The following is an 18,856-nucleotide window of genomic DNA, read 5'->3' on the forward strand; positions in this document are numbered from 1 at the left end:
AATGCCTTATTCTGCTCTGTAAGCAGCAGGATTTCTGTCACAGCTTGAACTATTTCTGTATCATTTGGTATTTCTAAAGTAACCGTAGGGAAAGCAATAGCTCTTTCATTTAAATCAGTCCATACCTGAAGCTGTTTGTTTGCACATACATGGATTGTATTATTACGTGCTGCACAAAGGTGACTGATCTGTAAGCATCTAGAGAATAACTTCATAACTTTCTTTGCCCAGCAGCTTATCAGGGATTGTTTTTGGGGAAGGTGATATGTTCTGGGATCATGCTGGAAAACCCATCAGTCTTGCAGAATAAGAAATGGAGCCAGCAGCATGGAACTTAGTCATCTTTGAATAACCAACATACCACTTTGTTTGTTGATATATCAGGGCTTTACTGTCACCTACAGCCTATTTTCAGATTTCTTTTTTCCACTGACCCTAACAGGGGGGCCCTTGCAGCTTTATTGGGTTTTCTTTGTGGAGGGCTTGCTGGACTTGTTTGGTAGGCATGTTTGTTTGCAGCTTTTCGATTTTCATTGCAAGTGCTGGTCTAACCACAGCTGCTCTACCTTCCTGGTAGACTGAAACTAGAAAGGTAAAGCACGTGTGGTTAGATGGACTCACTTGGATCTGAGTCGCATTACTGTTGCACAGCAGTAATATGATGCAGTTTTTATGAGCAGAGACCATGAATTTGCACACACTTCCAAATTTATTTTCTGTTTGTTTACTGTTAGTATGACTTCAGTTCTTGGTTTACATACTAATATTTAGGATCTCTACCTATGTTTTAGTCAACACTGCAGACTCAAAGCTAGGTAACCCTCAGCTCCAGCTGAAAACAATCTGTCAGTGTATGCCCCTTCTAATTGCTGACTTTGTTTAATGTCTAAAACACATTTGACTGTAAATCACACAGAACTCAGCAAGGAGAGTTTAATGTTTGAGTTACCTGTTCCCACTCAAGAGTTTGTATTTCCCCATAGGCTGTTTTGTCCAGCTCTGTTCAGTCACTTTACTGTATTCTCAGTTTTAAAGCCTGGGGTGCAGTCAGCTTCAGGATTAGAAAAATTAGGCTCCCTGATCTCTGCAGCACTAGTTCTTTGCAGCTTTTAAGTATGATTCAGTTGCTAGAGTTTTTTTTTTTTAATGATGTAGTCCTCAGGTGCAGTAATTAAAGGAATAGGGCATTAATAAAATAAAGTTGTGATGATTCTGATGATTTGTTCTTTTCTTCTGGCATTAGAAATTCATTGGTCGTAGTTTGATCTGTCTTCCAGCAGTAGAGCCAAGACTTCGCAATTCCTGTTAAGATTTCTGAACTCCTGAATGCAGATTTATATGGGGATGTGGTGGTGTTAGACTTCAAGACTCTGGTCTCCCTTTAAGTTCTACAAATAACCAAAGTGCTCTCATAAAGGTCTGTAAGTGTAACTTGACCAAAGGCTGATAGAGAGTAGCACTTAGTAAACTTGGATTTGAATTTAATATTGCTTTTATGTAGTTTTCTTAAAGAAAATGCTTAATTTGATCAGCATTTTGGTAATTCCATTGTAATGTGTTGTTTTGCTACATTACCATCAAACACAACGTGCAGTGTTGATGATGAAGCCTCCTGGTGCTGGTGGCTGTGAAAAAGAACTGTTTGTCCTTCTGTTGTTTGTGTTCCTTCTTACTGCCGTCCTGAGGCCGTTATCGGTCTTTCTGTGGTAAACGGTATCAAAAACTGGGGCAGCTGAAAGCTCTGTGTGGTTTGGTTTTTTTGTTTTGTTTTGTTTTTTTCTTTCCTCTTCCCAAATGGGTCAGGAATGCATCTTGCTGCAGACTGTGACTGTTTCTGCTGCCACACTCAAGAGCTAGAACAAGCAGCTAAAGGGATGTCGTGGTGACAGCCGGTTGTCCTGGCTGCAGGGGCTCTTTCAGCGAGGTCTTGGTCTGGGTTGTCATGTGGTCACGGTGAAATGCCCAACTTCTCTCTAGGAAATTTTTACTAATTTTTGTCTCACTAGTGCATGTGACAAAATGGAGTAATCCAATAGCTATGCTGCTTTCTTACATTGCAAGGCTGTTTATATGTATTTGGTTTGAAAACACCGAGAGCTGTTCATCAGGAGTAAACAGACCTCTGTTCTGGGTCACCTGAAGCACCTGAGTAATCTGATGTGCTTGTAAAGAGCATTACAATAATCCAGTTTAGAGGTAACTAAACCTGTAACGTAGACTGTGGCAGGTTAGATGAGAACCTGATTAACTTTGCTTTCCAAGGTGAAACAGCCCACAACAGCTTTAATTTAGGCACTTCACTGCTAGTGCTCATGGTCCTCCCAGTCAGTAGGAAAAGAGGGACCCTTCTGAAGGTGAGGCAGCCCTGCTGGGAGCTGTGAAATGACCATCTCACTCACTGGGCAGCGTAAAAGGAACTGTATACAGTTACCATATGGCTTAACCTGGTGCATCAGTGAGGTGAGATGGAGACCTTGTGTTATATATATATATATATACTCCAAAATCCAGCCCAAATGAGGTCAGTAGCAAAGAGTGGGGAAACTGGAGATCAGGAAATCAAAAGAGGTGTAGCCAAAAGTCAGTTGAAGTCAATAAAGCTAGGGAAACAAAAACAGCCTCTGTGTTTGTCAGAAGCAAAGGCATTTGATTTTTGCTGTTAGTATCAAATGTAAAAAGAACAAGCTAAGGAGGGCCAGGGCATTTATAGAGGAGATAAATGACTCGTGATGGAGGAGATAAATTAACATGTCAAAACATAAATGAGTCATAACCAAATAACCTTACCGTTAAAACAATCATTAATGAGACTTATATTCTTATTACAACAAGGTAGTAACCTGCAAATTGCTGGAGTTGCCTGTGTGTGCTAAGAAAGAATAAAGGGTAGAAGATTTCAGGAGATGTGGTTTGAATCCCGAATATTTAATATCATCAGAGTTCCTTATCAGAGGCTATAAAGGAGAGTTAGCAATAGTGTGAGGACTAAACCTGGGACAAGAAATGCAGCATAGGAAGAAAGGCGAATTTTCACTGTGGTGTGGTTAATGTCATTTGTAGTTTGGTGCCTAATAAATTAGGAAAGGAACCTATGAACTTTCCAGATGCTACAGTTTACTTATAGGTTTCTAAGCTTTTGAGATTTTAAGTTGCTATAAGACTGGTTTAAATTTAAAAACTAAAAGCTAATTAAAGGATAGGAAGAAAGGGCAGGGCTTACTGGTCAGTGCTCAGGAATCTGGGAGGTGGTGTCTCTCTTCGCGTTCCTCCCTGCAGTTCTGTCCTGTGATTAGTCTTACTCAGCATTTCTGTTGCTGTTGTGGCACTAGAAATACATGCAGTTTCCAAGTTCTTGAGTGGTTCTGAGCTGCCTTGGGTAACGATACTGGTGCTTTACGAGCTTCAGTATAGCTGTATGTATGGTTGTTTGGGTGGTTGGAAGTAATCAAACTGTGATTGCAGGAAACTGAATTTGGAGCTGGTAGTTGCAACGTGAAGACAACGATTTCAGAGAGAGGTCGTTGCTAATTCTGAGATCTTTCCTGTTTGCAGCAACAGCCAAAAAAGCCGCCGGTGTTATGCACCATCAGGGTGTTGAGAACAAGGTAGAGGGTGGTGCTGCATGGTCCTGGAAGCCTTGGGGCACTCGCATTTGAAGTACGGCACGCGGTTTTGGGCTCCCCATCTTGAGGAGTGTCTGTAATGGAGTTACAGAAGATACAGAAGAGCTCTGCTAAAGAGTGAGGGAGTGCAGCAGCTGTTTGGCAGGAGACACTCGAAAGTCTGGAATGTTTCAATATGGGAATTAGAAGGCAGGATGGGGGGTGGTTTTACTGGGAAGGCAGCAGATAAGGTGAATGGGCGAAAGTAACTCCATATTCTGCAGTATTAGAACTCGGAGACAGTAGATGAAGGGGGTAGGTGATTAATTTAAAGAAAACGTACAGCGTAGTGAACTTTAAGAACTTGGTCCTGTGGGGAATTGTGGAAGCAGGCAGGATCAGCAGGTTTAAAAAGAGACTAAACAAATGCATGCACAACTGAACCATGAACAAATACTAAAGGGAATGGACTTCAGTGTCCCTACTACAACAGTTAGGGATGCTGGGGAGATGTAAGATGCAGAGAACGGGCTTATATGATCCCCTTCGATAATGCTTGCTGTTGCCAGTGATCAGTGTAGGGTTAGATGGACCATTGTTCAGACCTGGGAGGTCAGTAGTTACGCTTCAGTTATGAGCATGAGGAAGAACTTTCTTAAAATGAGCAAGAAAAGGGTGGAAAACAATGTTAAAGTACACGGAGTATTCCCTTCCTTGGGATGTTGTGGTTCTGTTTGTGTTGTTAACAAGCATTTTACTAGAAATGTGAGAGTTTCTTCAAAATTACTGACACGTTGCTTAGCTGTGGCAGTGGTGAGGAAGGTCAGCTTCGACTGGGATGGTGCTGCTGCACAGAACATGCTCTGCTAAACCAGCTATTCAGAAGCACTGAGTCTCCTTTTTAAAGGATTTATGAAGAAGCTTTCAAACTCTAACTCGTAAGTGACTTGGAAGATCAAAATTTAGTTCAGGTGAATAAAGAGATTTGAAAAAGAAAACGAGTTTATTGACAAATGAAAAGTTTACTCTTTTGGGTACTGTAAGCGTTGTCGTTCATTACAGCTTCAGGTTTGTTTTATTCGGTTTCATGTATGTTAACTTAATTACCTTGTAGAATATTGCTCATCGGTGTGTGGCATGAAGCAGAAGGCTGATTTGCAGACACCAGGTTCTTGGGAAATTAATTGAATTATGACTTTAAGTTACTGTTCAAGGGGAAAAAAACAAGTGAGACATAGCATGGTGCCCTAGTTCATTACATTATTTTGCAAGTCCTATCTAAATGTATTAAAAAATCATCTTAAATATTCTTTGTTTTTTCTCAAATACAAGGGAGGGAAAATTGGGTTGTCCTGGTTAGGTCTTTACCAGCTTGTTTTAGTTAGCAGCCCGCTGCCCGTTTATGTTGGATGCCGGAGTTCAGCCAACCTGAATGTAAATGTTTATGTTTCTAAAGCAGGCATATGGCTGCAGGAAATAAAATCCTGTACTAATAAGTGTAATAGTTTCTTATCTCATGATCACTTTACCATTTGAAATTAAAGGGATAACAGTAAGCGAAGGTAAGTAGAGGTGGGTAGAATTACAGTGATGGTTTATACTGTCTGTGTTTGTAACTTTTTCTTTCTTTTTGAATGGCTGTTTTTTAGCCTTACAGCTCCTGGTAATTGCAGTGATACTAAATGCGATTTTTCTCTTCAGTTTTTGAATTTCCAGTGAGTGTGTGTGAGGTGTAGGCAGTGTTCATGCAGGAGAAACCTTCCAGACTAAAAAAGTGTTTCCATTACAGTAGAAAGAGTTCTGGAGATTACGGTTTCTTTGGTAATGCCATGAAGTCATCATCTGAATTGGAAAAATGGGAGTTAAATATGCATTGTGAAAATATACCTCAACTCAGAAAGCTGGCTGTGAGCTTGCTTAAACTTGCTTATTGTACTTTTGTGTCTTTTTGAATGTATTATCCATGGGACCAAGCTGTCAGAGTGAAAATGTCTTGAAAAATAACTGTTCCAGTTGAGGTTTTCGTACTGTGGTAGTACTGGCTGTGATTCAGACTCCACAGTACTGAATGACGTTTAGTCTATTAAAAAAATGAGATTTTCTGAATTGCCAGATTATGAGAATTCTGAATACATGGCCCTTTCTTCTTTTCACATTTGTTCTGTTTTTGTGCAGGTCCTCATGCTGAAACCGCCAGTGGATGCCAGAACTTGCAGTGTGGTTTTCGGGCCTGCTGCCGCTCTGGCGAATGAATGCTGACTCCTGACCTTTCAGTCTACTTCATTTAGCTGAGCAGGCTTCCTCTCATGCACTTTACTTACAGTTCGCATCTTGTGTTAACAATCCCTGAAGTGAGACTTGTTATACTAGCCTGACCCTGCCCACAACTTCAAAATCTTAATTAAGAGTGTACTGTACAGTGTTGTAACAATCTCACAAAATCTCATTTGGTTTGAAGGGTGTTGGGTTTTCTTTTTCTTGATTTGGGGAAGATGGGAAAACATTCTGAGGGTTTTTTTTGCCACTTTCTTCCAAGTTTGGCACTTAAATATACTTTACTGGATTATTTTGTGTTAAGTGAATGGTTTTTCTATTTTGAATCCGTAAGTACAATATAAATCTCTGCAGAGAATTTGAAATGTATTGTTTGCATTTGGGTAACAGTTACACATCTTTAGGAGCCTTGTTTCTTCCCCTTTCCTCTCATCCTGAAGTCATTCTTTATATTGCAAAATTAGAGAAATTCCCACCTTCCTTTTGCATTTGGTTTTGTATTTGGGCTTGAAGGACATACTCCAATAAAACATTCCCACCAACAAAAATTGTATGTAGCAGCTGAATGTTGTTGAGGTGTGATATCTAAGCATACCATGCCAGTGGGCTGCAGAGATGGGGTGGGTGGGTGTTGTGGTTGCAGGGCTGTGAACCCTGCAATGTGTGTGTGGGGTTGGTTTGTTTGTGTTGTTTTGATTTTGGCTTTGTTTTTTTCCTTCTTCCCATGACTATTAGGATGCATTTTTGAAACAGCTTCCAAGGAAGTCAGTTTTCGTTAATGTGAAATCCATGGACGACAACAGTACCTTTACCTCAATGCTTTGATGTTTAACGAGTCCATTTATTGAACAGTCGAGACTAGCAGGGAGGCTGAGGGAAACCAGCGCTAGGAATAGAGACGAGTAACGTATGAGTAGTGCACGAGTCTGTGTGTGGTGGCATGGGGAAGAGCTGTTGCAAGAGGAAGCGGGTATTGTAGCCCATGTGAAGTTGCAGATGTTAGTGGCCACCAGCTCATGGGAGGCAGAGTTGCAGGTGGTTTTTCTCTGGGGCAGAGGAGGGTAGGTGGCAGCCTTTGTAGAAAGCAGACAGGTTTTCACCCCAACTACCTTGCCTAATTTCGAAGGCTGACAATATGTCAAAGTGGTAATTTTTACCTGTTTTCTAATTGGATAAATTCTTTGGAGTAGTATTTATTTAGGACAGCAGTCATGGTGACATGTGGCTTTCAAGACTCTCAGTGTCTGGGAAGTCAGCTTGTAGATGTAGCTGGTGATTACACTGAACAGCAAGTTTTGATACTGCCTTGCTCCTGCTGATACTGAAGAGTAGTGAGGTGAGAAGAACAGGTGAATGGAGAGTTGTCTGCTCACGGTTAAAAGCTGAACAGGGGCTGGAGGCAGAACAGCCAATGCTCAGAAGCCCACAGATGAGGTACAAAAGGACACCATTACTCCAGCAACTGTTGCTTTGAGTAAGCTGTGTTAAATTTACTTTGCCCAAAGGTGAGAGGAGATTCATGGCCGTTTGTGTAACACTCACAGGCAAGATGAGAGTAGTACCAAGGTACACCGTGGGCTCTCTGCATCTGTCCTTGTTCCATGACTCTTGTTCCCAAGGCTGGGAAGGTGCAGCCAGCACTTCTTGCTGCAAGGTGGTGTTCTCTGTGCAGATCAGTAGAGACAGCTGAGGACTGAATCAGCTGCAGGAACTGCTGTTCACTTACACTGCATTTGTTCTCCCTTCTCTGGAGTTGGACTAAACTCAGCTGATGTCATCAATGTTGTTCAGCAAAGCATCATGTGATGACAATGTAGCTACTCCTTTCTGCTGGAGGTTTGACAGGAGAACCTGTGGTAGCAATCCCAGGCTCTAAACCAAAGATTCTATGTTGAGTATTTATTAGATTGAATCTCGGTTGGAGTTGAGCTCAGGAACAATCTTAGGAAGAAGGTTCATTAGAGCATATCAAAATTAAGCTCAACTCACCATCATTTTCACTTGGGAGAGTTCAATTAGCAAAATAACTGCAGGAAAAGGTATCTATTTATCAGTATTAACAGTTAACACCACTACTTACATACTAAGAAGCAAATTTTCTTTTGATAATATTTTACCAGTGTAACTTTGAGACAAGGATTTCATACCTCAAAGAAACTTAATCAAATTATTGTATAAAATGAATGAGCTTCCACTTAAGTTTTAGTATATTTATTAAATACTGTGTCTTCTAAAGAAAATGCAATTTTACACCTCTGAATGGTGCTGGTGTTATACAGACGCTAAGCATGAAGTAACAGAAGAAGCAACTTCTTAAAAATTGAAGTATGCCCTTCACTGGTGGCTCTTTGGTGCACAAAACATATTCCAGGGTAAATAGTCCTGATGTTGACTGAGGCACTTGGATACTGGAAAACTGCAACTACTTGTTCTTGCCAGTGTTGTTGAAAAGGAAGAAGGTCTGTAGATAAAGTAAACTGACTTGCTAAAACCATAGTCTTCCAACCATGAGTCCGGGAACCAAGTTTCACCTGGAAATAAGGTGGCTGAACTCTACCATTTAACTCTGCAATGTCACTATATGTGGACGTGTGTAATGTCCCATGAGGGCTATAAAATACTATATAAAAATCACCTATTTAAAAACCAGCTGTTAGTACTGGAATTTGAAGCTGTCAGTCTCTTCCTTAGCAGTAATCAGTAGTACCTTCAGTGGTTGTATGGTGAACAAAGCTCACATGTTTGCAGATACTAAAAATCAGCTTCTCATTCCATTTTTAAAATTCTTGGGATAGCTCAAATCAGCAGTGTGAAAAAATCTGTTATATTCACCCCTACATAAGCAGATTTCTTGAAGTATTCTGACTGGTCTATACTACCTATTTCGAACAAGTGAAGCAACATAAACCCATACAGAGAGAACATTTTGGGGATAAGCATGAATGTACACGGCTAGAGCAAATTCAACATTGGCAATATCAATGGTATGAACTCCTGTGCTGTGTACAGCCTCTATTAAAGGTCTGACTTCAGAAAATGGCATATGAATAGGAAATCCAGAGACCTGGGAGAAGGAAAGAAGAAAAACACATAAGGTAAGAAGAAAAGGTCAATGCACCTGAAAAAATACAGTTTTAAAAATCTATTTTACTATGCATATAAATTCATCTTTTCTATGGCTGTCTTGAGAAGATGCAATAAGAAAACCCTATTTTGTATTTTAATATCACCTCCCTATTTCATATACTCCTGGTAAACTTCTGACATTTTTCCTCTTTAGTCTGGGTTAAGTTTGAAATGAAGATGTTTAGAAATCCACTGAAGTTACATTAATGAACACATACATCATAACGTTGCTGCTTTTCTGCCTCTTAACTGTTTTTAATTCAGTGCATTCTCCTGTCTGCACTGGCTGGGAGTTTGAGGTGTCAAATGTTCCCCCTCATACAATTCAGGTGCAACAGGAGCTGAAACTTTGCCTCATTTTGAAAATGGCCACAGGTGTGTACAGTGTTGTCACTGTGTGTGCTTTACGTGGAGGGCAGGACTGAACCTTCAGAACAGCCTGCAGGAAGAACATGGGTGCACTGGTGGCTGCAGTGAATACTTACATAGATTTTCTTTCATCTTTAAAGAACAGAACAAGAACAGAAAACTGAAGTAAAGCATGTTGTGTGGGCTCCTGCACCTGTGAGTAGACTGTGTGTAGCACTACTCAGCACCAGGGCCAGGTTCTTAGTGACCGGATGTGAGGTAAAGCACCAGTCAGCCCACAAACATCCAGGAGGAGGAGACTGGATTGATGTACTGGAGGTGGCGACTGTTGTGGTACAGCAATAATAGAACAGCGCAGCCAATTTATCTTTATGTTCAGCAGAGAGGTTTTATCTTCAATTTCTACAAACGCAATAAAACAGATCACTCCTTCACCCTGGAAATAGGACATTGGTTTATCTTTGGTATAAAAGCTCTTCTGATTTTTGGTAGTAGAGAAAATAATAAATAGCCTAGGCCACTCTTCTATACCAGAGTAGCAATACTAAATCCTGGGGATTTAGATTTCTGCTTCTGTGCACACACCACACACATTCACAACGGTACCCTGTAATCTCCTAGCTGCTTTTGCAGCTCTGCCTGATGGTCATCTTCTACATCTTTGCCGTGGTTTTGTTCCAGCAGCGGTAGAAAGTTACGCAGGGTGGAGGTGCAGTATCTGTTCCAACGAGTTAAATGCCTTGGTCTCCACTCCATTATCTTGTCTTTTAATATTTTTTCAATCCTGCAGTAAAACAGACTGATTATTACAATTCTAGTACTTACTGGACATCTAATCTCCATTGCCACACTTAATACAGATTCTGGGGAACACAGATGACCTTAGTGTAGTTTACCACTGCCTAAAAGCACAGAAAGCAATGCCAGCATTTGTCTGTGTTGCCTGCATGTCTGGCAGCAGAACAGGAGGCCAGGGGCTCACAGCCCTTTTTGGTCTACATCCTCTCCTCTCATCCCTCTACAGTATTTTTTTTATTAGGAAACTGTACAGCAGTGACTGATCAGTTCTGTCACTCTGGCAATTGTAAAGAGAGAGAGAACTTAAAAAAAGGCTCTCAATTTGTAGCATTCAAAGCAGGTTTTTAGGACGTAGGTATGAATATGCTCCACCGATGAGCACTGACAGCATTTATTTGGAGGTAGAAAGGTAGAATTACCTGCCCTGCAGTTCCATCGCAGCAGCCTTGTCCGAAGGCTGATAAACTAATTCTTCAGGCTAGCAATAAATAAAACAGTTAAATATTAAAATTTGCAATCTCTTTTAGATATACCACACCATAACTTCAGGAGTTACTGCCTCCATGGTACTCACATGAGTTCACAATTATGCTAAAATAATCTGTTACTTAGTAGAGATGTGATAAAAACATTAACTAGATGTTTGTGTGTAATCCTGATTCTCCCCCTCCCCAAGAAATTTCACCTGTTTATACCTTTGAGAAGCTATAGAGGAATTCCTGTTTGTTTACTAAGGATGTGTATTCAGCTGGAAATGCTGCCTTCCTAGCTGTAAGACAGGAATTGACATTTTCCTTATAATGCCAAGCTACTATGTTAGGTAAGCTTGTGTTAAAAGATTTGTTCTGTTTACTTCACTGTTGTCCTGAGGTCTTACATGGACAGTTCAAGGACAACAGCTGTGCATTCATTCTGTATAAAACGTAATACACCTAATACACTGCAGTATTCCTGCTTTTTCTTTTTTAAGGAGTACCTGGGAAAATCTTCTTAAAATGCAATGCTGTTACATAAATAACCACAGAAATCCAAAGAACTTGGTCTCTGCTTCTTTATACAAGGTCTGTGATTTCCCAAACCCCCAAATCGAGCTGGTAATAGATCCATTATTACCTGAACACTGCAGAGACCAGGGTAGGGCAAGCTTCTTGAAAAGACAGACTTCCAAAGTTTTGGTTTGCTGATATCAAAATTTATCCTTACTGGGGAATCATATTCTTGCATATTAAACCAAACCTACAAGAAAGCAAGTTTGTTTTTAACTTTCTGCATAATCACAGCTATGGAACATATTCTACTTACATGGCAGTAAAAATACTATATGATCCTGACCTCTTAGAGCGATTATCTCCTCTCCCCCACTGCTCTCTCTCAGAGGGTTTCTAGCCACACAACGAATTATATATTGTGAACAGGCAAGATTATTACTTGTGTTTTACAGCAAATAAACAGGAGGACTTAATGCCAGGCAAAAAAATCAATATGGTTTTTGTGCCTGGTAATGTCAGCTCCGTGTTTGCACATCGGACCATTCAGGGCTTGTACCCACCATTATGTATCCAATTCACTTGATTCCTTCCAATATGCTTAATTTTTTATTTTTCAGTTACATTTCACCTGCAAGCTATTAGCTTTGCTGAGTTACTACTCCTCAGGTAAGAAGTGGTAAACTGAACATATTCTTGGGCCATCCAAGTTGGAAAAAGTAGAACCCGGTAATGGAAATTATATGAATGGATGTCGTGATCCACCTAAATGCTGATTAAAAACCATCTTTCTTATTTTAACAAAGTAGCTGAAAAACCTACTTAAGATTGAATAAACTCACTAATGATATGACACCATAAACACAGTTACACTGATGAACAAATAATGCATGAGGTCAAGAAAAAGATCAAGTTATTAACTCTTATGTGTATAGAAATGTGACAAAACTGGGTACCCTTACGTTATCACAGCTGATCAGACAGTACACATTTTTTAAGGGGCAGAAAGTATCATACTGCCCATAAAAACATCCAGTACTGGGATTCCAAATTACATATTGACTTTGTTCCAAAGTTAATACGTATGCAGTTGGTCCCTAGGAAGAAAAAAAAAGTATGAGAAAGGTGTTTTAAAACTGGCTACAAAGATGATATGCTTTGTATTGTTTGGAATATTAAATTTTTACTATTGAGATTAATAGTACTTTTCGGGGCAAACTGGCTGGAAGAATTTACAGGCTTACTAACACATCATAATGTGTTCCCTGTCTGTTCTGTGGCTGAGAAATGTTAGACGTGCACAGCCACAAGCCATTCTTAAAATATCGATTCTGAAAGTCATCTTGGTTCAGCTACGAACTGATGCGAAATTCCATACAGAGAAAAGTTTCACATCTGCTGCTTCAATATCAACATGTCCCACTTGGCTACAGCCACAGCCCTCAACCCACGGGCAATCTCCCAGCTGAAGAACGGCTGTGCACTTTGTGTTGCATCTATCAGCCCTCCCTCATACAGACACAAGGAATTTCCCAGCTCTTTTTTATTCTCTGACAGGAATCCCTAAACTGCTCTGCTGTTTTCTTGTGATCTCTGACATTTTCCAAGTACCTTGAAATACCTGTAACAGCTTCCCTCCTTCCAGCATGCATAAGCTGAATGCTTGACTGAGGACTAGTACCTCCATTAGATTCTGAGTGGAAGGAATGTACCTGAGTACCTGTTCCTGTCACCGCAGGATCTCAGAATGTGCTTTAAAAAGTAGTTAGGGATTTTTACCAAAATTACATTCAGCAAAACTTTCACATGTGCTTGGTAATTTGAGATAATAATAGTGGAAATCTGCATTATGAACAGCCATGCCATCTCTTTGAAAAGGGAATTGCTGGTTACTTGGAAATCTGAGTGCTGCCCTGAGAACAAATGCATCTCCTAAGGGGCAAAAGAATCTCCATTTTGTAGTCCTGAGCCAGATCACTGCCACTGTGGGCTCCCAAACTCTGTCACAGTCTGTGTACTCACGACTGAAATGCTGGGAATGGACTCTCTCCCTCCCCTTTGTCCTGGACACATCATTTAGACAAGCTAAACTTCAATCAAGGTTTACAGATGCTTGGTACTGTGCTATGAGGACAACAGCTACTACCAGATTAAGCACGGAAACGTGGGTCCAGGATAAAAAAAACCCACATTATATTTATACTAAGATATACTTTCAGCTTTTTTTCTCTCTGAAAGAATCTTTTCCAGCAGCACCGATGTTTAGATAACTTCCTGGAAAAAACATGCCAGCAAGAAACAATTCCACCCATTGGCAGTAACCAAAGACTTCAAAGAATAAAAGTTAATATTCAGACCAAATGAAAAAATCCTCTTACCTCAGGAATAGCGTTTCCAATGATAAGCCAGGCTTTTTTCCCCATACCAAGAAAATAATTACACAAGAGCACGGCGTGTTCTTCCTCATCTCCCGCCAGAAGGTAAAGAAATTGCTAATTGAGGTAAAAAAAAAAAAGTCTTTCTATGCAGTTACCAACTATGTTTTTAACTTACAACATTTAATAATTTTTTCTTAACATTTCTGAAGTCAGACTCCTCTCCATCTCTTTTGTTTGTTGGGCACTGCTCCAACAGCAGGATGAAGAGTGAATGCTATGAAAATCCATGATGCAGAGCTGAGATTTTACCGCAAGAACCAGGGTTTTTGTCTTTTGAGTTATTCTGACTTTTCAGAAAAATTCTGATATGATAAAAACATCATCTATGATTAACTTAACGTCTGCTGTTCAGCTACAGATGACAGGATTTATTTGTATGTGACAGAGGCGGCTACATACCCCATCGTTGCTGACATTACATGCAATGCTTTTTCTGTAGTTCCTTGGAACTACAACGATCAGTTTTAAGTCTAGTTTTAAAGTCTCTGTCAGTCAGTATCCTTTCACTTGTGCATGACTGACCATTTTCAATTGTTTTCTAACTGAAGAAAGCTTAAAGCCTTAAGCATTCTAAGGGTTAATCAATTGCAACGTATCAAAGGTAAAAATTTTGGCTCATATCAGGCTGAGCAACTTTTCTCATGCTTTGGTTCTCATTCTTTGAAATAAACAGCTCGTGAAGAAAAACAGTCATCACAATAACAGAATCAGAATAATTGAGGTCTGAAGGGACCTCAAGAACTCATCTAGCACAATCTCCTCCTGAAAGGAGGGGCTGCTAGGATGTTACATCACATTCAAGAGGATAAAGAACTTCAGTTTAATGCATTGCTTACATCTGATGTACTCCATAAATCACAAATTCCAGCAAATGACACACTATCTGGCAAAAAAGGAATCAAAGCAACATATCGAGCCACCAGTTCCTGCAAGAAAACAAAACAGAGCAAAGATACCCCTTCAATTCACGCCATGGATATCTAACAACAGTATTATTACACCAGATGTGAAGCACAGTGCTGTTTCCACTGATCAATGACTACACACTAACTACCTCATTACAGTAGCAGCAAGCTCATTTTAGAACATATAGTGAAGACTGATATAATTTATTCCCATTGAGGTCTGGCATAATTCTTTGTCTTTTAAAGGACAATACTCATCACTACATCTGTTTTTTTTCCAGAGAAGAAAAATATCCTTTTCCAGCATTATTATGGCTAGATTTACTGTGTTCTCACACATAGTCATTACTACTTTATTTTATATGTCTATTTTTTCCTTTACAAAAAGCATAGCTACACAGCAGATATATATACATGTTATGTGCCTGTGTGCACAATGCAAACACAGACATTCTGAAAACTTTATCCCTGAAACTTCACCATCTTTTCAAAGTACTTACTGCTGCTGTTTGAGAATTACTGGGGACGGCATCAAGAAGTTCCTGTGGTGGATTCAGAGGTTTGATATATCTTGTAATAAAAACTGTTTTCCCATTGAGGTCAATTACAGTTGTTAGGCATTGGCGGCTTGGAAACTTTGATGTACATTCAGCTTCATACTTTTCTACTGCCTGTAGCAATTTCTCATCTTCTTGGCTATCAAACTTCAAAAGACAGAATTTATACAAAAATAGTTTTATTTATAGTTTAGGCTTAAGTCTTTACTATATTTGGGCCTTATTTCACCATGTACAGGAGCATAAAAGTAGTGTAAAATTCTTTCCTAATAGCATTTTGAACTTTCCTTGTGGTATATACTTTGCCTTACAGACATACAAGAAAGGTCAAAGTAATGGAAAAATCAGGCAATTTGCATTTCCTTATGAATGCACATAATGAGCTGTACCTCTAAGCTGGCTTTATTAAAGCACTGAAAAATGTCATGAAAGTTATGGCCAAATAAAACTGCAGGGATGAGTATGTAACACCACATGTGTATTCAAAGGTGAACAATTATGGTTAGGTACTAATCCTACATGTTATTCATTTAACACTCAATGAAAACCACAATTGAAGCTATACACAAAATCCTGGTAATTTTTATAAAATAATACTGCAACAAAACTGTGCAATGCCAAAATATTTGCAGAGAAGGTCCAAGTAATTTTTAGATGAATCCTTATAATTCAGACTTGTCTAAAATTTTAATGCTTTTAGATGAGATTTTCCAGAAGGAAATCTAGAACTCAAAAGCACACGTTAATTATACACCAAAGAAAATTATTTGCTCATATGTCACCTAAGATGTCATCTTTTAAAGGTGTTGGGATCAGTTGAAACAGTTTTTTTCATCTACTTAGGATCCCTTGTGTATTTCTAGTAGTGCTGAGAATTAATGCTCATCCTTCATAATATTCTTGTTCAAAATAAGGCACTTCTTGTAGTTTGTTACCCTTCTTCTCAAACTAACCAGAGGTGGAAGAGCTGAGCACTGCCCTGCAGCTTGACCTCCACATTGGCATAGAAAGCAGATAAATAGTGGGGATTCCTCTCAACCATAATTAGTAATAATATAGTATTTCACTGCAAATATTACTGGCAAATAAACAACTGCTATGTCAGAGTCAAGTAATGCAAAGTGCAAAAAGATTGCTGAACGGCACAAAACCAAGCTAAATCTTAAAGAGGGAGCAACAGGAATCTCTCATTTCATTTATTAATATTGTACCTTCTTAAGCATTTCATTCATCTATATAGAAATTCAGGAAGGACAGCAGGAAAGAGAGGAAAGAAACAAAAAAGTATTGTAAAATTAAACTAAAATTAAGCTTAGCATCCTAAACCAGTACACAAGTATTTCGAATAGCTTAACTACAGCAGGAATGGCTAGGAATAGGAACAAAGGATGGCAAAAATATTTTGTTAGTTTTTGCCATTTTATGCCAAGAACTTTCTATAATAAGTATATGTGTTACATTTGAGGAGTTGCAGCACAGAATTAGAACTTTTTCAGTCATGGTTAAAATACATGCACGTCACTTTAGTAGTAGTTTCATGTAGATTTCATTAGACACATACCACCTAAAACGGAAGAGTCTCTTAATTAATTTAGTCCTGCTTTACTTAGTTTCCTCTAACATGAAATTACATTTTATTGTTTTCTATTTATATTGCTTTGAAAAAATGGATTATTTGAAAATCCTGTAAAATGTTTGCTAAAGAAATGACATTGATTGGCTTAATATCCAAGGCAAACAAATAATGTGCCGCTAAGTAAAGTTGTTACAAGATTTAGAAAAATCTCTAATGCAAAGAGTGAACAAAAATCTGGCAAAACTCCTACCCATTTACTAATCATAACTGTTTTTTCCACTGCTCTTAAGTTTTAGAAACCAGATCTTCTGTACCAATAGGTTTCTTACCTCAGCAACATTTTCCTTATTCCTGGATTGACTTTCAATGCACTTCAGTAACTTTTTGGTACAGTTCAACTTTCATAGAATCATAAAACAGCCGAGGCTGCAAGAGACCTCAAAAGACCATTTGGTCCAACCTTTGGTGGGAAAGGGATCCCAGATGAGACAATCCAGCACCCTGTCCAGTCACATCTGGGAAACCTCCAGTGATGGGGACCCTACTGTGTCCCTGGGGAGACTGTCCGAGTGAACGGTTGTTCTGACTGTAAACATTTCTTTCTTATATCAAGATAAAACCTCGCATGATGCAACTTGCACACACTGCCCCTTGTCTCCTCAGTGTGGCTTCTTGTGAGGAGAAGCTTTGACATGTAGCATTTCTTGCTACTTAGAACAGGGCCAATTTCCTGAGTTGTGATTTACTGTGCTATGACTCCTTGCCGCATCTTCAGAATGGAAGGTACTTCAGTCTCTTTCTAGTTCTTTATGTCTGAGTTTTGGCAAGGGGCAGTTAGCTCCTGCTGTCATATTTTAACGGAAACAAAACTTCTATCAGAAAGATCTATGACTTTAACAAAATATGCTGTTTTTTCTCTGTGAAGTGTTCAAATCAATTCTAAATATACCTACAAAACTGCATGATTTTACTGAGCATTAATACAATACATAACCTTTTGGTTATTGCTCATTATTTAAAGAGGTCAAGATTTGCAACGTATTGTCCATAACATTTTACAATAATCTTGCCCTTTATTTGAATTTCTATGATTTTTCTTGTGAACCAGTACTGGAGACAGGTCTTTCTATAAACAGAGATCTGTTTCATTACAAATTCAGTACATTTTTTTTCCCCAGCAACTACAACTAATTACTCTATGTGCAGATTAAGACTATGAAACCATTGAATAAAGTCTTATCTATTAAAGGTGCTTCAAGGCTGTTAAATTTATATTTATGGTTTTAAGTTCTAGTAATAAATCTTGCCATTCAAACTAATTAACCTTTGAAGGCATCCCTGAATGTACTTTATTAATTTTCTTTACTTTCAACAGTGCTAAATTGTAACAATTCCAACAGTATTGCATGAGAGCAAGAAAACATAGGACTGGATAATTTCCAAGATGACAATTTAACAGGAAAAAGGGGTTTTAGAATGCATCATACAATGTTATATTTACTCTGACAGAGAAATTACATAATCATAGACCTTTCTCTCCAGTTCCTGTTTGTCTCTAATAAATGACTAGTGTAGCACTGAGCTGGAAAAGAATGAACTGCTGCTGTTTCTGCATGAAAAACACCATCCTTGGTGAATGGATCTTAAAATCATTGCATAATGTTACATAAAATAGCAAGTGGTGTGTGCATTTTAACTACATATTGTTGTTGTTAGTGTAAGGTACTTCTGGTTTTGTAAAATAACTGGAAAAAAAACACAACAGCTGCTGTTTAGAAATAATTATCTTCAAGATCTGGAGGAATGCATGAAGCCACAAATAATAAATCCTGTATGTGGGTAGTATAAACACAAACCCAAGAAAATACTACATATGTACCTGCCACCTCCTTTTTGTCCACTATTCACAAATACTTACATAAATACTTTATTTTTTTACAGAAGTAAATGGGAAAATTACATGCTTACCGATAGTGAATGTAAATTTGCTTTCTATTACCATCAGAACTAGATACCTGGTGAAAGTTATTTCTTGTGCATTAAGTGTCCATCTAACTTAATGGTGTGTCTAATTAAATTGAACTGAGTTAAAAAATTTGAAATAGAACACCCAGAATTTGTATTAATGTCCTTCTGTAGTTTTGTTCATGTGCTTTGGTACACTAAGCATACCTATTTATATGCATTTCAAGAACTGCAGCACTAGAAACAAAAGGCAAGAATAT

At 38.8% G+C, this 18,856-nt stretch overlaps 2 protein-coding genes across 4 annotated transcripts in view; one reads left to right on the forward strand and one right to left on the reverse strand.

Moving 5' to 3' along the window:
• Positions 1–6,416, forward strand: part of FBXL5 (F-box and leucine rich repeat protein 5) — a 35,625-nt gene extending 29,209 nt beyond the window's left edge. For all 3 annotated transcript variants that reach the window (XM_080343214.1, XM_080343215.1, XM_080343216.1), the window contains one exon: positions 5,778–6,416. In XM_080343214.1, the coding sequence (XP_080199340.1) occupies positions 5,778–5,854 (77 nt within the window). In that variant the 3' untranslated portion in view covers positions 5,855–6,416. The remainder of the gene's footprint in view (positions 1–5,777) is intronic.
• Positions 6,417–8,152: 1,736 nt separating this feature from the next.
• The window catches only part of CC2D2A (coiled-coil and C2 domain containing 2A), a gene marked incomplete at its 5' end in the record, with an annotated part of 60,403 nt that continues 49,699 nt past the window's right edge, over positions 8,153–18,856 (reverse strand). The window contains 8 exons of the mRNA XM_080343865.1: positions 8,153–8,940; positions 9,978–10,155; positions 10,589–10,647; positions 11,283–11,405; positions 12,118–12,252; positions 13,534–13,647; positions 14,430–14,519; positions 14,999–15,202. Coding sequence (XP_080199991.1) covers positions 8,752–8,940; positions 9,978–10,155; positions 10,589–10,647; positions 11,283–11,405; positions 12,118–12,252; positions 13,534–13,647; positions 14,430–14,519; positions 14,999–15,202 — 1,092 coding nt within the window. The 3' untranslated portion in view covers positions 8,153–8,751. The remainder of the gene's footprint in view (positions 8,941–9,977; positions 10,156–10,588; positions 10,648–11,282; positions 11,406–12,117; positions 12,253–13,533; positions 13,648–14,429; positions 14,520–14,998; positions 15,203–18,856) is intronic.

Source organism: Nesoenas mayeri (genome assembly GCF_963082525.1).
Source record: "Nesoenas mayeri genome assembly, chromosome: 4".
NCBI classification, from domain to species: Eukaryota; Metazoa; Chordata; class Aves; order Columbiformes; family Columbidae; genus Nesoenas; species Nesoenas mayeri.